Raw genomic sequence first — 25,264 nt, forward strand, 5'->3', positions numbered from 1 at the left:
AATTTGATTTCAGACAACAAGATTACTTCTACCTTAAATTGTCGCTTAATTATTCAAGCTGACGAGTGTTTTCTGCAAGACTTGACTACTTAGAAAATGATTGGGACGGGTGAATTGCAAGATGGCCTATACAGATTAACTGCTTCCAATTCCTCTCCTGATTTGCGCAATGAATCTTCTATTACTTGTGTTTCTATCAAATTAAATGTAGCCTTGAGGCATTTTAGATTAAGACATCCTTATTTTTCTAGATTACAACTTTTGAATAAACATATTCCTCATTTGTCTTTTGAATTTGTCACATGTACTACCTATCCTATTGCTAAACAAAAACGATCGCCCTTTCCTATTAACAATAATAAATCTACTGTTCCTCTTCATTTAGCTCATCGTAATATATGGGGACCTACATCAATTCCTACAAAGGAAGGATCTAGGTACTTTCTTTCCATAGTAGATTTTTCTAGAGCTACTTGGATCTTTCTAATGAAATCAAAATCAGATGCGGGTTCTTTGTTACAATCTTTTTTTGTTCATATAGAAACTCAATTTTTTGCAAAAATCAGGATTATCAGGTCTGATAATGGACCTGAATTTGCTTTAAAATCTTTCTTTGCTTCCAAAGGGGCCATTCATTAGTTGATATATACTCAACCGAAAAACATAAATATTAATAATTCCACTTTCTGCACTAAAATTGAGTGCATCCAAGGTTGGCGACCATTAAAGGCATGCAGAGAGGAACCGTCTAAGGCTAAGCAACTTATATATACATCAAGTCTGCTGAAATCAAAACGTGGCTTCAACTGTCTAGCCGCTTGAAGAAGAATGGGGATATCTCCTTTTCTGGATCTTCATTTAAACCAAAAAGCATGTAAACCGTGACAGACTCCTCTCACCTTGTGATGTCATGCATCCTTCCTGCTCTGCATCATCTAGGCCATTTTACATACCCCTAGACAACCTGAAATGGTTGGAACAGAGTGGCGTGGCAGAACTTGATGTCCTCCAGTTTTCGCCCATCTGCTATTTACTCGTGATGTCCAATCCCCAACAAAGGAGAAAAGGAATAATGGTCGAGAAGAAATGGTACTATCGTATCTACACGGGAACAACATCAGCATTTTGATTATCATCGCATGTCAAAATAAGACCTTCAATGTAGGTTGGGAGGAGGCAACGGATCCACTGACAACCTGTTGAGACACGCTCGGCCAATGGAACAATCATCAATACATTATCATGGCGTTGGACAACCCCCATCACACTAACTGTGCTCCCTTCTTTGATATACCTGCCATTAATCATTATAAATAAGCACAGTATCTGAGAGTTCCATAAAGGTGTAGGAAAAAATCCCTTGGGGCCTATTAAGTAGTGAAAAATAGTTTTGTTTTCCATTTTTAACTTTCTAGAATGACAAAAATGACCACCTCATTTTCCGATTTTCAACATTTGTATAGAAAAGTTAAGAAACATCTTACAAATGTTTTCCACCTTTTCTATACAAATACTGGAAAACTAGGAAACAAATGCCATTTTTGTAATTATTTAGAAAACTGAAATATGTTTTCCACAGCTAAGTTGGCCCTTAATAACCGCCCCAAGCAGTTTCTGCACCCTTACTTTTCAAATGAATTAAGGCTTTTTCTCCAATAAACCAAGAACTATGGACTACAAACCATAAAAGGCTCACCCTTCTTTAAGACGCATTTTGCGGTCATCTCTAGAGAGGTTGCGCTCAGCAAGCCAGCGTAGAAAGCCTGGAGATAACTCTTGAGTTTCTTTCGTTACATCAACTACAGTCGCTGGTTTGACAAATGGAGCAACCTTGGCTCCATAGCCAGCTTTTACAAGTGCACGTAGCCCAGACTGGAAGTCTGATATGTAGAAATCGGCCACGTATTTCTGTTAACAAGAGCCAAAAAAAAGAAAAAAAAAGAAAAGAAATGTTACTACAGAGAAGATGTGCTGTGTCCATCATTTGACAGCTGGTCAGAACTCAGACGTAATGTCTGTAAGTGTCAGATTCACAGCCATGAAACTAGATATCAAAACCATAACCCCCAAAATACAAAGAATACTTGAAGATCTTCATCAGTATTATCCTCAATAAATCCTATACATAGAATGTACACATACAAAGTGGAACAGAACATTCTATGAACGTTGTGGGTTTTTAACCCACAGAGCAGTTTCTGAGACTAGAGAGAGGAAATTCTCAACAAGATAAAAGTACTGATATAGATCTACTACTGCCACATCAATGGAGGGAAATAGGTTGTTCATTAATTAGCAGTCCATTCATAATTAAAGAATGCTGAATACTGCAGAAAAAAGCAACCTTGACATGCATAGAATTTCTTTATAATAGAGCTGATAACTTTCATCCCTCATCAAACACCATACAAATATTAAACATAGTTTTAGAAAGCATCAGAACATTTTTCTTCAAGTAATAACCACTGAATTTTTCATCATGTAATAATAGCAACTAAACCATGAGTCCCCGCTATGAGCAGCTATATTACTGATTTGCGTCACGCATGATTCTACTAGTATCCAAGACAATGTCCTCTAAAAGTTGGAGAGTAGTCAAATTCCTCTTTTATACCCTATTTACAATTTCTAAATCTACCACTTCCCTTCCTGCCTACAACTTCAACCAAACCACATTTCTCACTAGTATGTTGTATGGTCTACATTGCAAGTGCCCAATTTTTACATCCCCAAAAAACTTTCCACAAATGATTTTAGAATATAATTGATTAGTCAATGTAAATGTATTAACTTAAAAGACGATCAATGACCTGGCCAACAACTCGAACAAGGCTGATTAGATTTTTGATTTCTATGTTTCATTCCACCTGCATAGGTACTTCAACTCATGTACAATTTTCTATCAAAACAAAGAAAAGAAAACAAAAAAATAAAATAAAATAAAGATGAAGTGGGGCCAGGTATGGGGGACGACAGGAAAAGAACCTACAACTGCTATAGGCATTCTTTCAGGTAGTCCCACATGAAAGCCATGCAACATAGCTTGATAAAACGCTCCAATTCCGAAAATAGGTTTTGGAGAAAGAGCTCCATGGATTGGTGAAAGTCATTTCGGGACCAAAAAAAAAAAGGAGCTCAATTGTGCATACAAGGGTTACCTATGAAAATCAGATATGGGTCCTCGACCTCATACGCACATTAACCTTACTACATCAAAATTCTATCAATGAAAAATACAGATAATAAATCCCGAAGTCTAGAAATTGCCATTCTGACGCCATAGACACTGAACAATGAACAATTGGCAAATGGAAATAGCACTTAGCAAGAATAGATGTATCAAGTAATTACACAAACCTACAGAATCATGGGTGACAGTTTACTGGCATGGTCTTTTTATGTGATGATAAAATACCAATCAGATCAGAGTGAGCGAGAAGGCATTGTGCATGTTGACTGCCTGTGAATATAAGTGTACCGACCAGATTCTATAATAGACAAACTTGCAACTTCCAAGTTCCACTGGCTTACACTATAGACAAGCTTCAGAAAAGTCACATAAACAGCTAACAAATATCATCCAATAGGCAACTTGAACATTACAACTTCAATGTGATTTCCAGTTCATTTCTTTTGGGAGTTTGGTATATGGCACTAGGAGGATATCAATTCCCATGGTAAAATGTAGAGTATAAGAACAAAAAGATGAAGTCCAGGTTTAAATATTAATTTTTACTTACCGACAATAATGGTTCTGCGAGTCTTTCCATCCCACAGATAAAATCCTAGTAGTGTAATACGATTAATCAATATGAATAGGTGGAAAATTTTCCACTGAAAAGTCATAATATGTGTGGCATATCGATGCATTATGTGAGCATCTTTAAATTATAATTCCTTTTTTTCACAATTGATGGTATTTTATTTGGATAGTTTTAAATTCTGGGCCACAATTACACAGCAAAGTAGTATTTGAGCTTATTTACATTTTTAATTATTTTTCTTGCCCTCCAAACATGTCAATCTAAGAAGGACCTTATGTATTAAATTTATTTTTTGCATAGGTTAGGAAAAAAAAAAAACACGTTGCATTTGATATCAGGCAGCATCATCAGATATCCTTTTTTTTTTTTTTTTTTAATTCTTTTCTCTCAAGCATGTTGTCTTTAAATATCAGTATTATGTTATTGCAGAGGGGAATTTGGAACAGAATCAAACATGCACACGCTAGTGTTTATCCCTCCATGTAGATGTTGTCTTTAAATATCAGTAATATGTAACTGCAGATTGGACTTTGGAATGGAATCAAATTTGCACAAGGGTCTATTTTTTTGTGTAGATGTTTGTCTATGCTCTCTCTCTCTCTACCCAGTGCAAAAAAGTTGGAAGTTTCACCAAGGAAGTGATGCAGGACAAGTAAGATCGATCTTGGAAAGATCCTTGCTGGAGAATAATTAAGAGTTGGGATTACGAACAGTTAGGTTTAATTAGTAGTTTACTATGTGTTTAGTTTAATTAAGATAGTATTATGTGTATTTGGAGGCTTGTTTATAGTATAGGTATGTTTGTAATGCAATGTAGTTTTAAGGGTATATCTATAATTTCATGTGTTCATAGGTTTTCTTATAAATAGTGTGTGAAAGTTATGTTGTAAGTAGTTGTTGATGAATTTGAATTGAATTAAACATGAGTTTCCCCTTGTATCTCCTCTATCTTCCCCTTCCTATCTTCTATTTATTCTAATCTCCCCCGTGGCTGCAGAACCTTGACGCTGCCCCTGCATCAGGAGGTTTTCAAAATCTATGTGGATGTGCATGGGAGATTAATTTAGACTCATAATATCATTTGACAATTGATCCCAGTTATTGGAGACCAATAAATTTTCAGGAGATCATTTATCTAAGAAATGTCATAGAAGAGCTGCAGAACCTTGATGCTGCCCCTGCATCAGGAGGTTTTCAAATCTGTGTGGATGTGCATCGGAGATTAATTTAGACTCATAACATCATTTGACAATTGTTCCCAGTTATTGGAGACCCCATAATTTTCATGAGTTCATTTATCTAAGAAATGTCATAGAAGCATTTCAGACTCATACCATCGAAAAGGCCAGAAACTCTTTCATACTCGATGACTTGATTACTTATACTGTTATGCTTATGCATCTATGTTAACCATTATGTCCAATCAGCAACCATCTGCAAATCTCATCAAATCTACAACAATTTGATCATCCAGTTCTTCTTTGTTAAAGCAGATATCAATCTACAACAATTTGTTTACCATGTTTCAATGAAGTATTTCAATGTTTCAAGCACTGGAAATCTAACTAGTCAACTCATCCCAATAATTTAACACTCAAAATCATTTTCATTTTCATCAAGTTTTGATCCTCAAGTAAATGACATATAGTAGTCTTAATGCGAGTAGCTTGGAAACTAACCTCTGAATGTCTACATCCCCACGACAAGAAGCGGTGTTTAGGATTTGCAGATTTTCCACCCCATCCTCTATATTCATACAATTCTGTGGAAACATATATACACCTAGGTACTCTCTGATAAGATGATTCAAGAGGAATACTGCCACATGTGACAACCTACATGAAGAGACATACATGACATATTACTTTTGAGTTTTGAGAGGAAAAAAAAACCTACGAAGCAGCATGAAAGAAGAATCAAAGAATGAAAACAGGTCGACAGGACATCAAGTCTGACACATTACAACACTTCAAGAAAAATATTACAAATGCATCCACTGAGATATATCATAACTAAAGAAATTATATAACCAGTCTAGGCAAATTTTTTCAACCAAATTAAGCATTCTTACGCAGAAGATGTAATAGAAAAACATCAACACCGTAAATACCAAAATGCCATCCTGAGATCCAAAACTCTAACTCCAAATTCAGGATAACAGAAACTTTGAGGAAACTGTCCTTTATTTTGGCAGATAATTAAGAAATAATAAAATAATTAATGGAATGACTTGATGAAGTTCCATGCATATCTTTTGTCCTGTTCCTTAATGACATAACATCATCTGAACTGCAATAGTGGGGTCTACATGATTTTTTTTTTTTTACTTTTGGGTATTTACATTACTCTTATTGGAGAAAAAGACCAAAGAATATAGCTAAGTTATCCAAGTCATCAATTAGCTTGGCATGAGCTTGTGAAATAAAGTGATGGAGTAGCTACCGTGACCTTTGATAGTCGCACAAAACCAGGACATTAAGATCACTCAGGGATTATAGCCACATGATGTTGCCAGGATAATCTTGGAACCTCTTAACCAGTGAGTACAGAAAGTTCCAAGACTAAATAAGCCAATGCATCCATTAAGTCATATGAATCAAATTACCAATGCACTGAGATAACCAATATATGAGATACAAACTCAAGCCTATTTCCAAACTCTGCATAAATTAGAGCATTTGCAATAAACAACCAATCAATCTTCACTTTGTCACGCTCAAAACCCAGTCAGTCAATAACATAAAAATTTTTTGACTATGGACCTGTATAAAATCCAACTGTAGAGAAAAATACCCCAAGTTTCCTGGTGCTTTCAAATTGCAGTTCTCAGATTCGCCATCAGCCTGTTCATAGTGCAACAAATGGCAAATTATACACCACTGATTGCACCACAACAAATGGCAATTTATTTGTAAAGTCTGCATTAGAGTTATCCAACACATGAAGCCATGAACTAGCCAACAATCAACATTACCAATGGCAGAAGCTTACTTTTACATGAATTCATTTGGGTTAGCATGTGGCGAGTTTGAAAATGTGTCCTATTTAAATGGTCAAATTCTGGAATTGATCTTGGGTATTGATGCAGAATAAATTGTGTGAATATGAAGGGTAATAACCTAAAATCTCAAATTTCTTAAAATCTCAATTCTCAGATTTCCTCAAAATTCCATACCAGTTTCAATGTGATTAAAAGCCACATAAATGGCATAAATCTAAAATCTACTTTCCAAAGTTAATTAAACAGAATTTCCTAAATGAACTACTAAAATACAGTTCCTAAAAAAAATTATTGAGAAATAAAATAATTTAAAAATTAAATTTTCTTAACTTGAAGGCATACGTGCTTCCTGACTGGACCCTTGCTCCACACAGAATTCTTAATCTCTTCATCATTCCTTCCCACTATGGAAAAGCTCACTGTCAAATGCTAAATAACAATAATATAAATTGGCGGATGGGAGCAACTTGAACCAACACTCAAAGTGGGCCTTGGCATCTGAAACACAACCTGAGAATTTAGCCCGAAGTGTAATGAACTGACCCTGAAGCTCATTGAATTCTAAAAACCATATTTGCTTTCAGTTCATAACAGACACATCAAGTCCTAGAGTATACACAGTATACATATAAAGTCCATATTTCTCTAGTATGTTATTCAATACATATGGTATATATTTTTCTTTATTCTCCCCCTTTTGACATATGTATGTGTTCTTGTATATCCTTTTTCTCTTAGTATGTTATTCAATACATATGGTATATATTTTTCTTTATTCTTCCCCTTTTGACATCAGTAAAAAGGATATACAAGAACACATACATATCAATTATAAGTGTCAAACATCCAGCATTCCGTGCACAAGTATCTCGTCATTCAATATTCAGCATGCAGTTTCACAAGTTCAGTATTGCTCAAGCATAATGATTTCAAATATCAAAACGGGATATGACCAATTAAGTCAACAACATAAGCCCTAAACCCTAGAGCATCACTTTTGCTGCTATAAGGGGTGAAAGATCGGTATGGCCTCGGGCACACTCCCACCCTCGCAGACCGGAGAAATTATGTGATACTGAAATTGTCATGGCTAGGTGATGCAGGGGCAGCATCAAGGTTCTGCAGCCATGGGAGAATCTAGAAGAAATAGAAGAAAGGAAAGGGAAGGCAGGAGAGATTCAAATTCATCAATAACTGCCTACAACATGGCTTTCCCACACTATTTATAAAAAAGCCTCTTTACATGAAATTACAAAATAAACCCCTAAAACTACATCACATTACAAACATACCCCTACTTTACACAAATATTGCAAACAACCCCCAAATACACATAATCCTATACTAGTTAATATAAACAAATATAGTAAACTACTAACTTAACCCCACAATTCCTTAACCCAACTCTTAACTATTTTTCAGCAAGGATCTTCCTAAGGTCTTACTTCCTATCCTACATCATGGCTTTCACAACCTATTTATCAGAAAGCCTCTTTACATGAAATTACACAATAAACCCCTAAAACTACATTACATTACAAACATACCCCCTGCTTTACACAAATATTACAAATAACCCCAAAATACACATAATCCTATACTAATTAATACTACACACATAGTAAACTACTAACTTAACCCTACAATTCCTTCACCCAACTCTTCTCTATTATTTTCCAGCAATGATCTTCCTAAGGTCTTATTTCATGTCCTCCATCACTAGGGGTGTAAAAAAAATTTATTGAAAAACTGAAAATCGAACCAAAAACAAACTGTTTGACATTTCGATTCAGTGTATCTGCTACTGGAAAACTGACTTATTTTAAAATATGTTTTTAATAATATCGTAATTTATATATATATATATGTATATATATATGTTTTTGATTAATTTGTTAAATCAATCTTCTATTGCTTGGTTGGACATATAGAAATTGGAGGAGGTAAGTTTATGGAAGGAAAGGATTTTATAGACAAGCAGTGCCCCCCTCCCCTCCCCAAAAAAAAAAAGTTTCTTTTTTACAATGTGGGATAATAAATTGAGAGAGTGAAGCTGACAAGCTGTGAAGACTCAAGAGTGAGGAACTGCCCACTGAATATTGGGAACATTTTGTTCCACATGGACCAAGAGGAAGAAGGGTCGACCCTTCCCCCTCCTATAAAAACGCATCCCACACATCCCTTCAAGCATACCTTCACAACAAGCCACAAAAGTGGGCCGGGCTCTTCTTAAATATAAATGGGCCGTACGAGGTAAAAATCCCATTTGTTTTGGGCATTAACCTTAACAAGCTATGGAAAGGCCAATTGATTTTAGGCATTAAAATTTTTAACAATTTGTCCTTTGACTTGGGCCTAGAGTTTTTTAAATTTTGTATTAAACTAGATAAAACAAAAAAAAAAACAAAAAGACAAAAAAAAAAAAAAACAAAACAAAACAAACAGAACCAAACAATAAAAATTCAGACTTTAGTTAAATTAAATCGACAGTGTGCAATTCAGTTCCGATTTGAAAAATTTAAAACCATTTCGTTCGGTTTGGTTATCAATTTTGTCCAAAATCAAACCAAATAAAACCAATTACACCCCTACTCATGGCCTCCCTGATGACACATCGCATGCACGCAAATCATTTACATATCAATGGAGCTTTTGGACCAAATCACACTAGGAACTAGGTCCACACCATACACAAAGAAACACTATCCCAATCCAATTTGGCAGCTACATATATGCAGCATGCAGGCCTAAAATAGTTGCACACCAAGCTAGCAAACAACAAAGAGAAATTAAATTAATTTTAAGCCCATTGCCCCACGAAGCAAGCACTGACTATTACATTCCCTCATATGCAGCATGCAGGCCTAAAATAGTTGCACACTAAGCTAGCAAACAACAAAGAGAAATTAAATTAATTTTAAGCCCATTGCCCCACGAAGCAAGCACTGACTATTACATTCCCTCATAAGTAGCCATATGAGGCTTCCTCAGACCCCGAAGGATAGCTGTTTAAAATTGGACTGTAGGCTCACTATTACCAGCTCATGTTTTATACTAAAGTTTCTCCACTACCACACGTATTCAGATGCTTCTTTTTAGGACCCCGGTACCTGGTCAGAATGACCCTTCTAATCACATTGAAAAACACTCCAAAAAAATGCTTGTCAAGCTTCTTTGGCTCAATGGGTTTAATCGACTTACCTTTTCACGGAAGTCTATCGATGTGCAGATAACCTCCTCCACAGTTTCAGCATATGATGCAAAGGTCAATAGAATCAAAATCTGACTACTTAGCTTTATCTAGAGAGCATGCCCTAACCCACCAATATACTTGAACATGCTGCTCACTCTTATATATATTGGCATCTCGCAATGAATTCATGAAACTCTCATGTGTACAAATCTGTGTCCTAATATTGAGTTGCAGAAAATGGTCAAAATGCACCTAACAGTGCATACTTAATGTCGCAACGTCCCGGAGAAGGGTCCAGAATGGCGAGGAATAATAATTTTGTAAGTTTGATGGAATCACCACTAACGTGTCATTTTCCTAGGTGCAGTTAGCTCACCTAATTACTACTCCTTGATTGGTCTCTACCAGTAGTCTCAATCTGCTTTTATCAAAGTTGGAATCGGGAGTTCAATTATGCAAGGGGAAGGTACTAGCACCCCCTCCATACCTGTTTTACGAACTGTACCTAATTAATCATAAATTATCCCTAAATTGAATCTAATGATCTTCAATTAAATCCTATCTATATATATATATATATATATATATATATATAAAATAAAAGGCGATTTAGGAAAGTCTAAAAAGACCTCCAAAGGAAAGGATCTTGTTAGATAAACTCTCCCTCAAAAACTAATATAGGTGAAGTCTGATATACCTTTTTACCCATTGTTAAATCATTAGGACGCGCACACACACAAAAATAAAATATATACGGATAATAATCAAATAAAATCATTAAATTTGAGCAAAAAAGGTTTTTAAAATATTCCCAAATCTTTCCAAAATTTTGTAGAATTTTTCTAAAAATTTTTCAATATAATTCTAAAATATTTTGGGCTTTTTGAAGACTTTTCTTCATTTTTTGGTTTTTTTTTTTTTTGTGGTATTCAAGTCAAAATAACTCAAATATTTTTATTTATTTTTCTTATTTTTAAATATTTTTCCTGCTTCTTTTCAATTTTTTTCAATTTTTTAAAAATTAAAAATCAATTTTGAAATTAAATAAACTAACTTGCTGTTCGAAAAAAGTTAGATCAGTTGAACCGAGTTTGACCCAGTTGGGATTAGTTGGCCAAGGTCAAAGGTAAACGTTCAATGGACCTAGGTCCAAATTGGACCTAAGTCTTGGGTCTTCGAATCAACTGATTAAGATCTTGGTCAAGTTTATCCAAGTCTGGGTCGGATCTCAAGTAGTAGGGTACGGGAATTTGGATTTGGGCATGGGTGTTCGAATCCAAATCTTGAATCCGAATAAATAATCAATCCAAATTAAAATTCTTACTTGCACTCAAATCACAAAACTTTGAATTTAAATTTTTGTAGTTAAAATTTAAGGAACCAACCTTTGTCTTCAAACTCCTCCAATCTTTAAGTTTGATGTCAATCCTCCACTACTTCTCGGATTCTAGCTCTCTGCTTATCAATCTTCAAGCCTCAAGTTTTACAAATCTTCCTTACGACTCTGATTCTGAATTCTGACCTCGTACCCTTTATCCAATCTCCTTTGAACTCTACACTTTCTTGATCTTCACGAATTTTCCTCCAAATTTACAACTCTCTCAAACTCTCAATTTTCTGTCTCCCACTCTCAATTGTCTATATCTATCTGTGTCCCTCTCACCCTTAGAAGTCCGCTATTTATATGCTTGGGGGATCAATTTAATCAATTTTGATTTGATCAATTAGCATCTAATTTCATCAATCAAAATTGAATTGAATTTATTAATTTGTGCTTGCATTAAACCATAATTTCACCACATGTTTCTTATGTAAATTCCCACATGTCTAATTTGTTTTTTTCCTTTTGTGCTTCCAAGTTTAAATATGAAGATGCTGGCCCAATTATTTCACTTTATGTTTTTTAAATGTATTCAATTTTTTTTCCATGTATTCAGTTTTATTTTTTCTTGTATTTTTCCATTTTATTGCATTAATAAATTCTGCCCATTTGTGTTACATAAGCCCCGGACAAAATGAAATGTCTACAGCTGCCCCTTTTTATAGATTTGTTACTTAGGATGACAAGAAGAGTTGACTCTTGGCTTCCTAAAGTAACAAATCTATAAAGAAAAAAGACACGAAATTTGAATTGGGTCTCATATAACAAAACCCTAACAAAAGAAAATGTATGGATTCACATAAATGCATGAAATCTAGGTCAACTCAACAAAATTACAGAAAAAGGTGTAAATTGTCCTAGTTTATGAAAAATCACTATCATGGGTTTGGGAACTATGCCATGTACCACTAAGGTAGATTACATTTTGAAAATGGCTACTTAGATTTGGGAACTAATGTCACATGCCTGTAAAACAACCAAAACAACTTAGATGTCACTACTCAGATTTGAGAACTAATGCCACGTGTCTCCGAGTTAATCAAAATAACTTGGATGCAACTACTCGGATTGTCAAGATAGTCAAAACGGTTTGGATGCGACTACTCAGATTTTCTGAGATAGCCAAAACAACTTGAATGCGACTACTCATATTAGCGAGATAGCCAAAATAACTTGGATGCGACTACTCAGATTTTCTGAGGTAGTCAAAACAACTTGAATGCGACTACTCGAATTGCCGAGATAGTCAAAACAATTTGGATATGACTACTTGGTTTGCCGAAATATTCAAAACAACATGGATGCAACTACTCGAATTGCCTAGATAATCCAAACAACTTGGATGTGACTACTCGGATTGCCGATATAGTCAAAACAACTTAGATGCAACTACTTGGATTGCCTAGATAGTCAAAAAAAACTTGAATGCGACCACTTGGATTGCCAAGATAGCCAAAACAACTTGGATGCGACTACTCGGATTGCCGAGATAGTCAAAACAATTTGGATACGACTACTCAAATTGCCGAGATAGTTAAAACAACTTGGATGTGACTACTCAGATTTTCTGAGATAGTCAAAACAACTTGGATGTGACTACTTAGATTTGGAGACCAATGTCCCAAATATCCAAAGTAGACAGAACAATTTGGAAGTGATTACTTGGATTCGGAAACTAATGTCCCAAGTATTCGAAGTAGACAGAACAACTTGAAAGTGACTACTAGGATTCGGGAACTAATGCCCTATCCAAAGTTGACAGAATAATTTGGAATTGACTACTTGGATTTTGGGAACTAATGCCCCATCCAAAGTGGACAGAACAACTTGGATGGAACTACCTAGATTTGGGATGTCCCATACCCTAAGTAGAATGCAAACCATTCCAATTTATGGTAGACAATTAATTGAAGGGGGTGAAAAACGGGATGAATGTTATTTACAAAATTCATACAGGAAATTTGTATGATAAGAACATGATGATGCTTGATATGAGGACACATCCTAACTCTACTCATGCAATGATTTTTACAAAATGCATGTGGATTGCTTCCTATATCACATTTGATGCTATGCATGCAATGCATGAAGATGCACAAGCTTCCCCTTCAAGCATGCTTGTGAACCAACTCCTATCCAATCAACAAACAAGATTCTGAAACCAATCTTTAATTTCGCTCACCATTTTTTCAAATTCCAATCCGTGGAGAAAGAAATTCATGTTTTTACAATGATGCCCATATTAACCATCTTCAAAAAAATATGAACTTGAGAAGAAAACACCACGTGCATTATCTGATGTGAGTGCCCTTTGAATTTCCTCCCAAAACTTGGCATGTCATCTAACCCAATCTACTTGTGATCGAGTTATTCAACCTGACCTGCTTATTTCAAGAATGTTAAATAACCAAACTAAATTTTTCTGATGATGCACCCCTGCACTCTTAATGTTAAAATCATTTTGAAGTTAAATAAATAAATATGCAATCAAATAACACTATCTCATTAGGGATACAAATGAAATGCTCAAACTTGTCTACTCTACCTAGTTTCATGCTTGTTTAACAAGAAGTGGCTTTACCAATACTCTGACACCTTTGTAGCCTTGATATTAACTTAGAGAATCAAATCAACAAGCAAACACCTCTGATTTTTTATCCCAATCTTGCTTTCTTTATGGGAAAAAGTAGAATTGATATTGCCCATATGTTACACCCACTTCTGCACTATTATTCCACTGTAAATCTGTCGCCAACTTCCAATGGTACCTTCTTGATTTATATTCCATAGTCCATTCCAACCTCTTCATCCTGAATTACAACCAGTGTCTCATCTAGTATTGTGATAAATATTCTAATCTCAAGGTGGACTTTAAGATATGGGATTAAACATAGACTAACAATACAGGTTTCCAAAAGAATAGGGAAACTAAGGCTCAAAAACCCCTCCCCAAAATGACATGTATGCCCCTAGTAGTGTAAAAGGTTGAGCGAACTTGTTCTCTGAACAAATTGCCCAAGTACCTTATTAAAATCAAGTCATAACGTAGTTCAAACTCTATCGAACTTGACAATTCATTTGAGGTATAGGCACATACCAATCAGGTCAAGACTCTCTTTTTGGACCGTAATGTAGGCTAAAGAAGAAAAATATTTAATAAGGTTTAAGTCATGAATTTTGTCTAGATAGTGTTTGTCAAGGATCATCCATGAAGTATACACCTTATTTTTTTTCCTTATTTTTCCTTTTTGTTGTATTTTCCTTCTTTTATTATATTTTTTGCTTTCCTTTTTTATGAAGGGATCTTAGTACCCTTTTTTATTTGGGATTCACTTGGGGTTCTATTTTAATCTTCTTGAAATTGCCCCAATATGGGGGGTGATCCTTTGATAGTATATTAAAGGGAAAAAAAAAATTAAGCTCAAAATGGGTAGCAAGGGATTTTTTTTTTTATTTTCTTTTAGGTAGCCAAAAGATGGTCTGTCATCCTCTTGGCAGCAAACCATTACCTCAAATGAATTGTCAAACACTAGGGAACCCAAACTCAGGTTAAACTTTTGGCAAACTGACTTTAAGAAAAAGTTGGTTTAAAAATTAAGGTCCAAACAGGTTACCAAGTGGCGAATGCATTATTTGGTTCTTTTAGGTATACTAGTCGGCCAAAGATGGTCACTCATCATTTGATTATAACACAATCATTATACCCATAAGACACAAATCACAATTTAGAATAGAAAGGAGAAAAACCTCTTTTTTCATTAATCTCCTCAAGAAGGCAAGCAGTTTATCAAGCACAATATTTTTTTTGACAGTATCCGAATTGATAAGGTGTGATAGATCTCCATCCATAATAGCTAACAGTAATACCCCTCCTGAAAATTACAACATATAGTCATTTGTAATTCGAAGTCCATTTTCCACAAGGATCTTTGTAGATTGTCAAAATCTTCTTCCGGACTAATTCATCCTCTTAAAATTATCGAGGACACACTTTTGGAGTGGGATCCCTGCTAAGCACCAATCAAGAGGGTTTTTTTTTCCATCTTTTTCTCTTTTTTGTTATTTTTCATCTTTTTCATTTTTCGTCTTTTTCATTTTTTTCATTCATTTTTTTTTTTTTCTGCCCTATTGAATGGATTCTCAAAACCAATTATCGACTCTCAAGTCTTTTGTACTGGCAAAACCATTTTCCACTGCATGAAACATAAGCAAAATCAGACAAAATTTGGCAAAAGATGACAATCAAAGGATGATGTAATGAGATGAGACTATAATGCATATTATTTCATTTAAATTCAAAATTATATGAAAAAGAAAAGAATTTATAAATGTTGTCCTTTTATTGACAAGAATAAAGGAATTCATTAACATCCCTAAGATATCACTAATTTCATCACTACTGGGTACTCAGGCACATGTCCAGTTTTCCACCATCATTTTTGTATAATGTTGACTCACCTCTAAAGTTAATGACCAGTCAATCGTCCAATCCAACATGGAACTCTATTAAATGAGGATCTTTTTCTTTCTGACATTACCTCCTCTATAAGGATGACCTTATATTGTTTGCACCCCCCAATCTTTGTTTTTGTCCATTCTTTCCTTCATAGTTCCCTGCCCAATACTTGAATTGTTCATCCTTCCCATCTTAAATGCCCCTTCAATTCTCTCTCCAATAATTACCAAATCTTCAAAATTAAGGGGAGTGCTTCTGATAAAATGACCAAAATATGGATCTTCGAGGGTGTTGACAACTAAAGAAGTTGATTCCCTATCCTCAATCGGAGGATGAACTTGTTCTACCATTTCTCTCCATCGATAAGCATATTCTTTAAATGATTCACTCATCTTCTTCTCCATATTCTACAAAGTCAACCTGTCTGGAACCATCTCAATCACATGCCTATACTGGGTAACAAAAGCATGAGCTAGATCCTTCCAAGGGCAGATCTTTGTACAGTCCTGCTAAATATACCACCGCGTAACTGTCCCAGTCAAACTATCTTGGAAGCAACGAATAAGCAACCTATCATTATCAAAATATGCAATCATTTTCTAACAATACATCTTCTGATGAATTAATGGACATTTGGACCCACCCACTAAATTTCTTGAAATCCAAGACTTTGAACTTCGGAGGTAGAATCACATTAGGCACTAAACATAAGTCAAATGCACCCATCAAACCAAACATGCTTATTCCCTCCATAGCTTGCAAGTATTCTTCCAATACTTTATACCTACGGTTTACCTCCAAGCTAAGGGTCTACTCTTTAGTCATTTCCTTAGCTATTCCCTTTCCTTTGATATCAGGACTTATGATTGGTGGTGCTTGTGCATTCCCTATTGGTTGAAATCCTAGGACTAGTACCAATAGGATAGATAGGTGCGAGCTTGGTCCCAAACTTCTTGTCAAATTCACAGATTGTGATGACGGATGTTCACTAACAAGTGTAAATCCTGGTGGAAATAGAGGATCTTCTTCAACTGCGGGTTTTGGAGATTGCACCATTTTCTCCTTGCTCATACTAGTGAGTATCTTCATTAAATTATTCATTTTATCTTTAATCTCCTGAACATCCTGACAGATCTCCTTATGACTTTGCTTAAGTTCTCTCATGCGATTTTTCAAATGCTATACCATGATTCTAACCTTCCATCTAGTACCATAAGGATGCAGGGATATTGTCTTGTTATGCTCAATGTTTGATCCCCAAAATTTAATTCTATCACTCTGACACACTCATTTTGCAGGCAATTGGAATATGAGCAAGGATACATTGGCAATAACTATGCATGCATGACTATGCATGAAATGCATGATACAATGCAACCTAAAACAACCACTTTACCAAAATTCTTAGAAAAACTTCATTACCTAATGAAAACTCCCAAATCAACCTAGCTTTTGATATGCAATCCTCACAATTTAAGAATCAAGCTGTCTTCCTCAACTTGCAGACACATTTATTTTCTTTTGCTGACTCTTAAGAATTATCCCATCTACTGAGCATTCAGCTCCTAACAAATCTTTCCTCAACTAAGAATTCTTTCATGTAACCCTCTACCTTTTCCTATAGTTATATTGTTTCTTTGAACTTCCATTCCTTAAGACAAGACCTGACAACTAAAAGTCTCATCTGAAGAGTGGGAACTTCTTAAGGGCACAATGGTTGGAGATTTGGGAAGATTAATTTACTTAATGCACCAACTTGACCAAATTGCCCCTCAATTCTTCCTCAATCTTCAATTCAACTACTTTTCTAATGACTTTCATAGACTCCAAGATACAACTGAACCTCTATTTCCTTTTCATTGTATACCACTACTAAATTGTCCATAGGGTAATTTCCCTATCAACAATAGGTTTCGAGGTTGTCCCCAATCCTTACCCAATGGGCTTAGACAAAGTACAAACTAAGCAGAGTGGTTCGCGCACCCCCAAATACCTTGTCTCATACCCCTATCTACTCACAAAGCGTAAAGCCCGAGTAGGAGGCTCGTGAATGTGCTCACATAAATTTTTAAAACCTATCCCCAAATCCCAACATATCATCAGACCCTACACATGCTTATCCATTCATTCACAACATGCATATAAGAGTTATATATATATAAACTATTCACAAGTATGTAACAATTATTCATATTTACATATAACATATCATGGAATAATCAAAAAAACCATTAAATTCATATTTAGGATAATTCAAAATTAATTAATGGCTCGACTCTCTAAGCAGTCCCCAGTAGAGTCGCCAAATTGTTGCAACATCCCGAAGAAGAGTCTGAAATGGCAAGGATTAATAATGTTTTAAGTTGGATGGAGTGACCACTAACCTCTCATTTTCCTAGGTGCGGTTAGTTCACCTAAATACTACTTGTCGATTGGTCTCTAGACTAATCATAAGGCCAAGGAACTAGTACTCTCGGTCTACTTTTACCAGAGTTAGGATCGAGAGTTTAGTTATGCGATGGAAAGGTACAAGCACCCCCTACACACCTGTTCTACGAACCTACAAACAATACCTAATTAATCATGAATTATCCCTAAACTGAATCTAATGGTCTTTAATTAAATCCTAAAGAAAAAAATTATTTAAAATTTAAAATATATATAAAATAAAGTGCGATTTAGGCATGTCTAATAAGACCTCTAAAAGAGGGAATCTTATTAGATAAACCCCCTTCATAACTAATATAGGTGAGGTCTAAATTACTTCTTTGCCCATTGTTAAATCATTGGGACGCGCACACGCAAAAATAAAATATATACGGATAATAATCAAATAAATCATCAAATTTGAGCAAAAAGAGTTTTTAAAGTATTCCTAGATCTTTCCAAAATTTTGTAGAATTTTTCTGAAAATTTTTCAACGTTTTTTTTTTTTGGTATCTAAGTCAAAAAAACTAAAATATTTTTATTTATTTTTATAATTTTTTAAATATTTTTTCTTATTTTTTTTATTTTTCCAACTTTTTCCTATTTTTTAAAAATTAATAATTAATTAAAAATCAATTATGAAATTAAATAAACAAACCAGCAGTTTGGAAAAAGTTAGACCGGTTGAACCGGGTTTGACCCAATTGGGATTAATGGGCCAAGATCAAAGGTCAATGGGCAACAGGCCCAAGTCCAAATTGGACCTGAGTCTTGGGTCTTCAAATACTGATTAAGATCTTGGTCAAGTTGATCCAAATCTGGATCGAATCTCAAGTAGTAGGGTACAGGAATTTGGATTTGGGCATGGGTGTTCGAATCCAAATCTTGAATCCGGATAAATAATCAATTTGAATTAAAATTCTTACTTGCACTCAAATCACAAAACTTTGAATTTAAATTTTTGCAATTAAAATTAAAGGAACCAACATTTGTCTTCAAACTCGTCCAATCTTTAAGTTTGATGCTAATCCTCCACTGCTTCTCTGATTCTAGCTCTCTGCCTATCAATCTTCAAGCCTCGGGTTCTACAACTCTTCGTTACAATTCCTCTTATTCTGAATTTTGACCTTATAGCCTTTATCCAAGCCCATTGAACTCTACACTTTCTTCATCTTCACGAATTCTCCTCCAAATTCACAACTCTCTCAAACTCTCAATTTTATGTCTCCCACTCTCAAATTGTCTGTATTTATCTGTGTCCCTCTCACCCAAAAGCTCACTATTTATAGGCTTGGGGGATCAATTCAATCAATTTTGATTTGATCAATTAGCACCTAATTTGATCAATCAAAATTGAATTGAATTGATTAATTTGTACTTGCATTAAGCCATAATTTCACCACATGTTTCTTATGTAAATTCCCACGTGTCTAATTTGTTTTTTCCTTTTTGTACTTCCAAGTTTAAAGATGAAGAGGCTGGCCCACTTTATTTCATTTTCTGTTTTTATTTTTTTATTTTTTTAATGTATTTGATTTTTTTCCATGTATTCAAATTTTGTTCTTGTATTCTGCCCATTTGTGTTATATAAGCCCTGGACAAAATGGGGTGTCTACACTAAACAAGTAAAAACTCATGAATCACTTCTTTCACTCCATTCAAACCTATTATCAATCCCTTCAAATGATTTCTATTCTGGGACTCAAAACAATGATCCATCAGGTTTTAAAGACTCATTTAATGGCTAGATTTACATTTTCATCTACCCTAACACCATTATAGATAAAAATGTTCTCTCATAAGAGTCATTAGGTTCCCCTTCCTCATTCAATGCAAAGCAATCTAAAGGCCTGCTATATGTTATCTAGAAGGCTCTCTAGGCTGCATTCATTTGTGGCTGTCATAGAGCCAAAGGTAGCACTTGCATCCACAATCCCTTTTTCCTTCACCAGTATATATAGTAAGGTCATAATAATGCCCATTTGTTTGCTCAATTCTACTCTTGCATGGTCTAGTCCCCTACTGAATTTCACCATCATGGCACGCATATGATCCCACCAATCCTTGAGGCATGCAACATCCCATTGTGAAGGCTCAAAAGTTCCTTAGTCACCATAACTTATTTTATCACTTATGGCTGATTCTGACCAGCCAGGTTTGGTTTGGATGGCCTGGAGCAAACCAGTTTGGAGTTCTGGTTCAGGATGGACGTAAATCCTGGTTTATTTTAACCCCTTATTTCAGCAAATGCAACAAAGAGTAGCCAAGTATGGTCTTTCTGCTCCTTCGTCTTCACCTTCACACTCGACTATGTGACAGTATGAGAGCAAGATACCCAATGACATTTGAACAATGTTGGATGATGACTGAAGAAACCTGATGGCAAATTGCAAGGCAGCAACTGCTACCAGTGGTGAACCCAGCAAGACTGACAGCTGAAAGAAGTTTCATCAATGAGTAAAGACTCCAATGATGGCTATTGGACAATAACATGGGCAAATTTTGGGCAGAACTGCGGAAGCAAGCAAAAAGCAGCAGCAACAACTCACAAAGATCCAACTCTAATGGTTTGATCAATCAACAAAAATCGGTTTTCATTCGATTGTGCAATCTCCAACTCATGGGATTTGTAGTCCATTGTTAGTAGATCAGCAATTGATGGAGATGGTGGCTGATGCAGATAGCAAAGCTTCAAAATTGGCTCCGAATATTAACAGAAACTCAGTGGGGTGGAGTTGTTGATGGACAATGGTGGCAACTATTTCAACAAGGATGGGAAGCCACAATGGAGGTGGCTGCGGCAATAGCAGTGATTGTGCCCTAATTCCAGTTGATGTAGAAAAGACCATATGGATACTGGGAATAAAAATCTTAAAACTCAATTCTCAAGATTCAGCAAAAGTTTAAGCCTGGTTCTTATGTGATTATAAAGTCGTATAATGGGGCAAGATCCACCGCACAAGGTTCCCTTGCCTTATTAGGATCTTAGGAAAGACATTACGTACGCAATCAAAAATCAACTTTATAAAATTAAAATAAACATACCTTTCTAAAATAAATTACTGAAAAAATAAAATCATCTAAGAATTAAAAGTTCTCAACTTCAACAATACAACTTCATGGCTCCTCTCCACCCAGAACTCTTGTTGCCTCTATGAGATATGTCCCTTCAAGCCCAAATTTACCAGCATGAAACCCCCTTTGTCTATGACACAAAGCTTTAAAGAACAACCTACTAGTCCATCACGTTTAGTTGGCGGCAATCTATGCTTGTAAATATCATGTATGAGTAAAAGGCTAGCAGCAAAAATCCTAGATGCTTCAATAGCAAAATCCTAGATGCTTCAACCTATAATATCTCTTGCTTGTAATTAGAAAAGTGAAAAGAGGAGATCATTGGTGGCACAACATGCCAGCTTCATTTGCACTGAACTTCTATGGAAAATAATCAAAACTCTTAACTGAGGGCATGAGCAAAAGAAGTCGATGCCAATCATGAAGACTCACTCCAGTAGAGCAATTCGATACACTTTACAATCATTCTCATACCAAGGTACAGATCAGAAGTCACCTCATAATATTCTGTCCTTTAACCCCAAAACAAGCAAATAGTGGTCCCTTCTAAAATCTAACTTCCAAGATGATTTTTTTTTTGCTTTTTTTGATAGCAAAAAGAGAAGAAGTTACCAATGGGTTTGTCAATCGGACAACATTGATCATTCCAATCCAAATGCACTACAATTTTGCTTAAAGCTGGGAAAAGGAAATAACTCAACACCATACAGCATTGGCATTGAAAAATAAATAAATAAACTTTTGCACAAGAAACCATAATTAAAAGCATCTTTGAACACTTCCATACCCACACTCACCACATGGCAAACTGTTAATCAGTATAACCGTATGCAGGAATACAGAATCATTATCAAACATGAAAAAAGAAACATGCAGAAAATTAATTTGGTCATTGATGATTAATAGGACTCGGCAAAACCCAACTTCTCAACTGCCAATAAAGCAATATACAAAAATATAAAGTAGCTCGTTCTACCTTCATAACAAAATTATAATACGAGCACCGCATCATCTAATAAGTCAACATCATCGCTTACTTCTAATGCAGACGACAAGGAAATGATATATGAATAAACAATTTTGCAAAACAAAGAAAGAAAGAGAGCTAGAAAATTACCCCGGTGACCTTGACATACTGTCCATTAATAGCACCTCTAAGCTCAGCATCAGGATACCGTTGCAAGAACCCCAGTAACCCTCGCTTTCCCCAACCACAATTCCACAGAACGATCACTATCATCGGCACCAAAACGGCAGCGATGGCGACCAAAATTACCGCCTTCTTCACCGCCACCGTTAGAAACACCCCCACCAGCACTCCTACTGCCACCACCACCAAGAAAACCCACATTACCCCCCTGGACACCTTGAACCCGAACTTCACCTCGTCCGTCAAGCTAGTCACGGCCGACCCGTACGCGACCTTCCCCATCGAACCCGACGGCTCCAGCTGCCCAGACTTCCGGCCGCCGCCGCTGGAGGATCCGAGTGGGCCGGATGTGATAAGCCCAGTCGGCTGGAGCGGGATCATCGGACCGGAGGATTTTTTCGGAATCGGACCCGAGTTCGAAGACTTGGGAAGCTGACCTGAGTTCGAAGATTTGGGAAGCTGCCCTGAGTTAGAACCGGATCGGACGGATCCGCTGTTGTGCTGCGATGATGAGGAGGGGCGCGAGGTCTTCAACTGAGGAGGACCACCGGCTGAGGGATCTACTACGGCGATGTCAAACATTTTCCCCAGTTCCCCCGATTTCTTGACGTCGCCGCCGGTGTACGGAACGGCACGCGACCCAATTGTCGGTTGCCTTTCCTTGAGCTGCTCCGGCCGCCCTGAGACGTAAAGCCCACTGCTCAACTGGTGCGACGGGATTCTACTCCCCATGAGAGAGAGAAAGAGAGAGACCTGGTTCAACTTGTGAGAGAGAGGATGGGAAGAATATGAAGAAGAAATTACAATCTTAGACAGAGAAAAAGCACAATATCAGAGAGAGAGAGAGAGAGAGAGTGGAGTTCCAGAGGAGAGTGAAGGCATCCAGTAGTGGTGGGTGGCTATGGTGGGAGTACTGAGGTTGGGGAGGACGACCAGCTAAACTGACGGATATGGACCTGCATCTTGTTATAATGACGCCTCTATCCCTTGTCGGCGTATCCCACAGCAGTGCTGTGCCGCTTTGGCATATTAACCATCAATAATTTGCCATTTTATGCCTATTTGCCATTTTATGCCTAAGTTATTTTAAACAAACATTGAATTAAAAATATATATGATTGTCACCCTTTCCTTTTCCATTCCTTCAACTTTTACCCTTTCATTCTTCACCACTAAAAATAATTTGCTATCTTTATTACTTTATAGAAGGGTCATCTTTTTCTCTCTTTTTTAACATGCACACATAAGGCTTGTAGTAGGCATTCGAAAAGAAAAGATAAGAGAAGAGGAGAGATAAAAAATAAAAAAAAAATCTTTTGTATAAAATCAGTTCCAAATCACCTTATAATTTCTTTCAAGAGAGTGAAGTTTTTATCTCATCTGCTCGTGGAGTAGGTATAGTCAAATTACGTAAAATTTTTATTTTGTCTTTATTTATTTTTTTACATCGTAAAATTTCTATCTTGCCTCTATTTATTTTTTGCATATTTACAATATATTATTAGCATGAGACTTTAACTATTTGAAATATTTCTTTAAATCCTATTTAATTTATTCCTTATAAGTTTTACTCCACAGGAGTATAATATTCTTTAGAAAGCAATATGTTTTTTAAAGTTTAAAGAGTATCAATCTGTAGAAGAAATGGTAAAATAGTCGTCCTGAAGATGCTATATATTTAAATCTCTCACCTATATATTTAATCTTCCAAAGAGATAAACTTCCTTAAGAGGTTATGTATCTAGTCTCCATAAGAGATGGTAAATATTTACCTCCTAAATAGTATATATTTTTAACCTTCCGAAATGATGTTAAAATCGACCTCCTGAATAAGTGAGACGTTTATCCTCCAGATGAGGTAGTACATTTAACCTTCGGAAAAGGTGATAAATTATTACTCATTTTCATATTGTAATTGAAATCATACTCTTAAGGAGCAAATTGAGAAAAAATAGTGTTCCTAAAGAAACATATTTAAGTACCATCGGAAGAGTGGAAGTAACATTCTATCTATTATCTCAGTTTTATTCTTACATTTTGTTTTTTCTAAATTGCCTTATATTGACTTTATGAGCCCTTTCTCATTTTGATAATGACAAATCAAGTGTATCTCATTTGTGCATTTAGTGTATAAATAGATTTATCTTTCAAAAGGCACAAATAGTCCAGGTAAAATGGAAGCCATGAGACTCTTAAACTCGCATCACACAACTTATTACATGGCAAATTGAAGCTCAATAACGACTATAGACTGACCCTAAGAATTCAAACGTTTCATGGAAAACATTTCACTTAAAAAGGTAAACTCATACAAAGGTTTGAATTGTTTTTGAAGTTCAAAACTTTGCTAAAATGCAAGTTTTCAAAGGGCCCAGTCAACTGGGACTCATGGAATGATGATTCGGCAAACCGAATCAATGGCCCAGTCGACCAAACAACACTAAAAAGGAAAATCGCCTTGGGTCGGTCGACCGAACCTCGGGTCAGAGGACTGGAAATCTCGGGTTGAGCTTATTTTGAGCAAAAATGGGCCACAAAAATTCAAAATAAATTCTTATTTTATTCCCAGCGGCCATAAAATGGTCATATTTTGAAAATGCCTATGAATACCTTGCCCAAAGCACTTAAAACAACTTTTGTTAATCTTGCATTATACTATTTCATATTTGGGCTTTTTATTCTCTCCTTTTCTCAAATCAAAGAAGTTTCTACTCTCATATACTCATTCAATTGAATATATCTTTTGAGACCAAACTCTAACTTCTCTAAACATCATTTATTGCAAAAATCTTTATTGGAGAAATCAATTATTGCACT

The 25,264-nt window shown here is 35.7% G+C and overlaps 1 protein-coding gene across 4 annotated transcripts; it reads right to left on the reverse strand.

Moving 5' to 3' along the window:
* Positions 1-608: 608 nt before the first annotated feature.
* On the reverse strand, positions 609-23,451 carry LOC131154123 (uncharacterized membrane protein At1g16860). Of its 4 annotated transcripts, XM_058106653.1 has the most exons (5): positions 22,415-23,385; positions 5,444-5,599; positions 1,697-1,908; positions 1,197-1,294; positions 609-1,101 (listed from the first exon to the last, which is right to left on the reverse strand). In XM_058106653.1, the coding sequence occupies exons 1-5, from the start codon at positions 23,177-23,179 to the stop codon at positions 1,031-1,033; spliced, it is 1,302 nt and encodes a 433-aa protein (XP_057962636.1). In that variant the 5' UTR covers positions 23,180-23,385; the 3' UTR covers positions 609-1,030. The 4 variants fall into 4 exon arrangements, with proteins under 4 accessions (XP_057962636.1, XP_057962635.1, XP_057962638.1 ...); XM_058106652.1 differs by having other exon boundaries at positions 609-1,294; positions 22,415-23,451; XM_058106655.1 differs by lacking the exon at positions 5,444-5,599 and having other exon boundaries at positions 22,415-23,374.
* Positions 23,452-25,264: the final 1,813 nt, after the last annotated feature.

Source organism: Malania oleifera, chromosome 4 (assembly GCF_029873635.1).
Source record: "Malania oleifera isolate guangnan ecotype guangnan chromosome 4, ASM2987363v1, whole genome shotgun sequence".
NCBI classification, from domain to species: Eukaryota; Viridiplantae; Streptophyta; class Magnoliopsida; order Santalales; family Ximeniaceae; genus Malania; species Malania oleifera.